Source organism: Triticum urartu, unplaced genomic scaffold (assembly GCF_003073215.2).
Source record: "Triticum urartu cultivar G1812 unplaced genomic scaffold, Tu2.1 TuUngrouped_contig_6571, whole genome shotgun sequence".
NCBI lineage: Eukaryota > Viridiplantae > Streptophyta > Magnoliopsida > Poales > Poaceae > Triticum > Triticum urartu.
The window spans coordinates 7,248-10,265 of NW_024117342.1; the positions used below are offsets into that span (position 1 = coordinate 7,248).

A 3,018-nucleotide genomic window follows, 5' to 3' on the forward strand; every position below is an offset into this window, starting at 1 on the left:
ACATGTACAACTTCGGCGCCATGATATGTGGTGCCGACTCAAGGGGCCAGATTCCAAATTAGTTTTAGTTTTGCCCAAGAGCCATACGTGCCCCAAGTTGCTCAAAAGGGCCAGATTTGTCAAGAAACACAGCGTTGTGTAGTTTGATGTGGATATGATTGTCATTGTAGTTTGTCGATTGCTGTTTAGATTGCTTTGGGATTTTCTTTTTTCATGCTAAGGCATAGTTTGGTCTCGTGTAACTTTGCTATTCACCGACGTGTTTAGTTTAGTTTTTTATGGGAACACCAACGTGTTTAGTTATATATGTGTTTATGTTGGTTGTGTGAATCCTGATTATGCAGAGCTTGAGTGTATGTTCATTGTGTTTGTATACATTTGATGCTTCGTTTGAGTTAATAAAACCCACACATTCTCTTAAAAAAATAAGTAGCTGCGACAGAGTTGGTTTGTGGTAGATCACCTTCATTTCAAGCCCGGCCGGTTGCTGAGCAAATCAAGGCAGCAGATGGCGCGATTAGTTGCTAGCAGTCGACAGCCGTCATGCATTAGCTAGAGAGACCATACCGATTAGTCAATTCTGTTAGCAAAGCCTCACCGCACTTCATCAAACGACCGAGATCTCCATTTTTCCTACCTACTATATGGAAATCATGAACAACATTCCGTACAAAGTCAAACACGCACACAACTTTAATGAATTATTAGTTGACGATGGTGTCTTTCTTGATTTAATGAATAATGATCATCTTTGTTTGCGCAACTCTAGCTTTGCTGGAACTGGAATCGAGTCTGGCGACGAGGGAACTGGCATGAGTGGGCTATATAAGCACAACCCGCCGTGCCTTGTGTCCTCACCCCTCGCTCTTGCACACAGATCGTTGATCTATCCCGCTCAGACTTAGTCAGCCAATTAAGCTGATTTGTAGCTAGGTCTAACGTGTGCAGAAGCAGTACGTCGATCGTACTTAAGTATGGCTTCCCGCAGCAGCTTCTCTGTGGCGTGTGCTGTCGCAGTGATGGCGTTTGCCATTTTGGCCACGGCGAGCAATGCGCAGCCGCTGGACCCTCATTTCTACGACAAGTTGTGCCCGGCGGCGCTCCCCGCCATCAGGAAGGTCGTTGAGGAGGCCGTAGCGGTGGAGCCGCGCATGGGTGCCTCGCTCCTGCGCCTGCACTTCCACGACTGCTTCGTCAACGTATGCACATATCTATATGAGCGCGGGTATTGCATTTAGTTTGGTTTGAAGACCTACTCTACTCGTTTGACGCTGGTTGCTGCCGGTTTGCTTGCAGGGGTGTGATGGGTCCATCCTGCTTGACGACACGCCCTTCTTCACAGGCGAGAAGAAGGCCGCGCCCAACGTGAACTCCGTTCGCGGCTTCGACGTGATCGATCGCATCAAGGACGCCGTCAACGCCGCGTGCAGGGGAAACGTGGTGTCCTGCGCCGACGTCGTGGCCGTCGCAGCACGTGACTCTGTCGTCGCGGTTAGCGCTTCCTCGTCTCCAGTATACTCATCAGGAGAAATTTATCCGCGTAACAATGGATGGAATATATTATTACTACTAACTAGCAGTAAGATATTGTTGCAGCTGGGAGGGCCGTCGTACGACGTGCATCTGGGCCGGAGGGACGCGCGGGGGGCGAGCCAGGCGGCGGCGAACAACAGCATCCCGGCGCCGACCTTCGACCTCGACCGCCTCGTCTCCAACTTCGCCTCGCACGGCCTCACTGTGCAGGACCTGGTCGTGCTCTCCGGCGGCCACACGCTGGGCTTCTCCCGCTGCACCAACTTCCGCGAACGCCTGTACAACGAGACAGCCACACTGGACGCCTCCCTCGCCGCGCAGCTCAGGGGCCCCTGCCCGCTCGCCGGCGGCGACGACAACCTCGCGCCGCTTGACCCGACGCCAGCGCGGTTCGACGGCGGGTACTACGGCTCGTTGCTGCGCAGCAGGGGGCTGCTGCACTCGGACCAGCAGCTGTTCGCTGGCGGTCTCGGCCCCACGGACGCGCTCGTTAGGTTCTATGGCGCCGACCCGGAGGCGTTCGGGAGGGACTTCGCGGAGGCCATGGTGAGGATGGGCGGCCTCAGCCCGCTCACCGGGAGCAGCGGCGAGATTCGCGCTAACTGCAGGAAAGTGAACTACTACTAGTATGCGCGCACAACACGAAGCTTGAATCAAATGCAGTGTGTTTCCGGCAACGGGGCATAGTCAAACAGTGTTCTGCGTTTTTTTAGTTGTCTTGTATGGATTGCATTTAGTATTGTGGATTCTTGGGCTCTAGCACTTTATTTGATTCCGTTTGTAGGATTTCTTAAGTGGAAACAGTGTTCCCAGTCGTGTATATATATATATATATATATATACTAGCCATGCCCGCGCGGCGCCGTGCGATGTCGATGTATTGCAGTGAAATTTGTTGCGTTTGTTGCGTGTAATAATGAAGAAGTTACAACATATTGTGTTGGTACTGCTGAGTTGCCTGTATTTTTTGAGTACACCACAACTTACGATAAAAGATGTGTATATGTGATTATATAGCTATAATAAGGTAAGTGGTGTGCCAAGGCAGATTTGAACACTTTGATTTATTACATTACACAATTGATCTCTCAGTATCTGATCTCTCACCTTGTAGCTGTTGGCCTCAAGTCGAATAAGCTCCCACTGAAAATCACCTGAGGCTAACTCCCTAAGTCGCTGCATAATCTGAGCCTCAGATACGTCACCTTTCGTGACTTTGACCACCCCCGTAGTCGTGCTCTGGGCCTCCTCAGAGACCTCCCTCGCACAAGGAGACTCAAAGAACATCAGCTCAGCACAACAGACTCCATAAATCGTAATACTCGGCATCTGATCTCTCAGTATCGGGCACTACCCCGTGTCATGCGCTGGTTTGAGGCAAGTAGATGTTCTTTGAGTCTCCTTGTGCGAGGGAGGTCCCTGAGGAGGCCCAGAGCACGACTACGGGGGTGGTCAAAGTCACGAAAGGTGACGTATCTGAGGCTC

At 51.4% G+C, this 3,018-nt stretch overlaps 1 protein-coding gene across 1 annotated transcript; it reads left to right on the top strand.

Annotated features, from left to right (window-relative positions):
• Positions 1-841: 841 nt before the first annotated feature.
• LOC125530806 (peroxidase P7-like) lies at positions 842-2,466 on the top strand. The gene is made up of 3 exons (XM_048695213.1): positions 842-1,199; positions 1,297-1,491; positions 1,597-2,466. The coding sequence occupies exons 1-3, from the start codon at positions 975-977 to the stop codon at positions 2,158-2,160; spliced, it is 984 nt and encodes a 327-aa protein (XP_048551170.1). The 5' UTR covers positions 842-974; the 3' UTR covers positions 2,161-2,466.
• Positions 2,467-3,018: the final 552 nt, after the last annotated feature.

Excerpts from the sequence above, each read along its gene's own strand:
- LOC125530806 (XM_048695213.1), top strand. The coding sequence starts at position 975 with ATGGCTTCCCGCAGCAGCTTCTCTGTGGCGTGTGCTGTCGCAGTGATG. Across the intron at positions 1,200-1,296 it reads TCCACGACTGCTTCGTCAAC|GGGTGTGATGGGTCCATCCT; the intron begins GTATGCACATAT and ends GTTTGCTTGCAG. Across the intron at positions 1,492-1,596 it reads CACGTGACTCTGTCGTCGCG|CTGGGAGGGCCGTCGTACGA; the intron begins GTTAGCGCTTCC and ends ATATTGTTGCAG.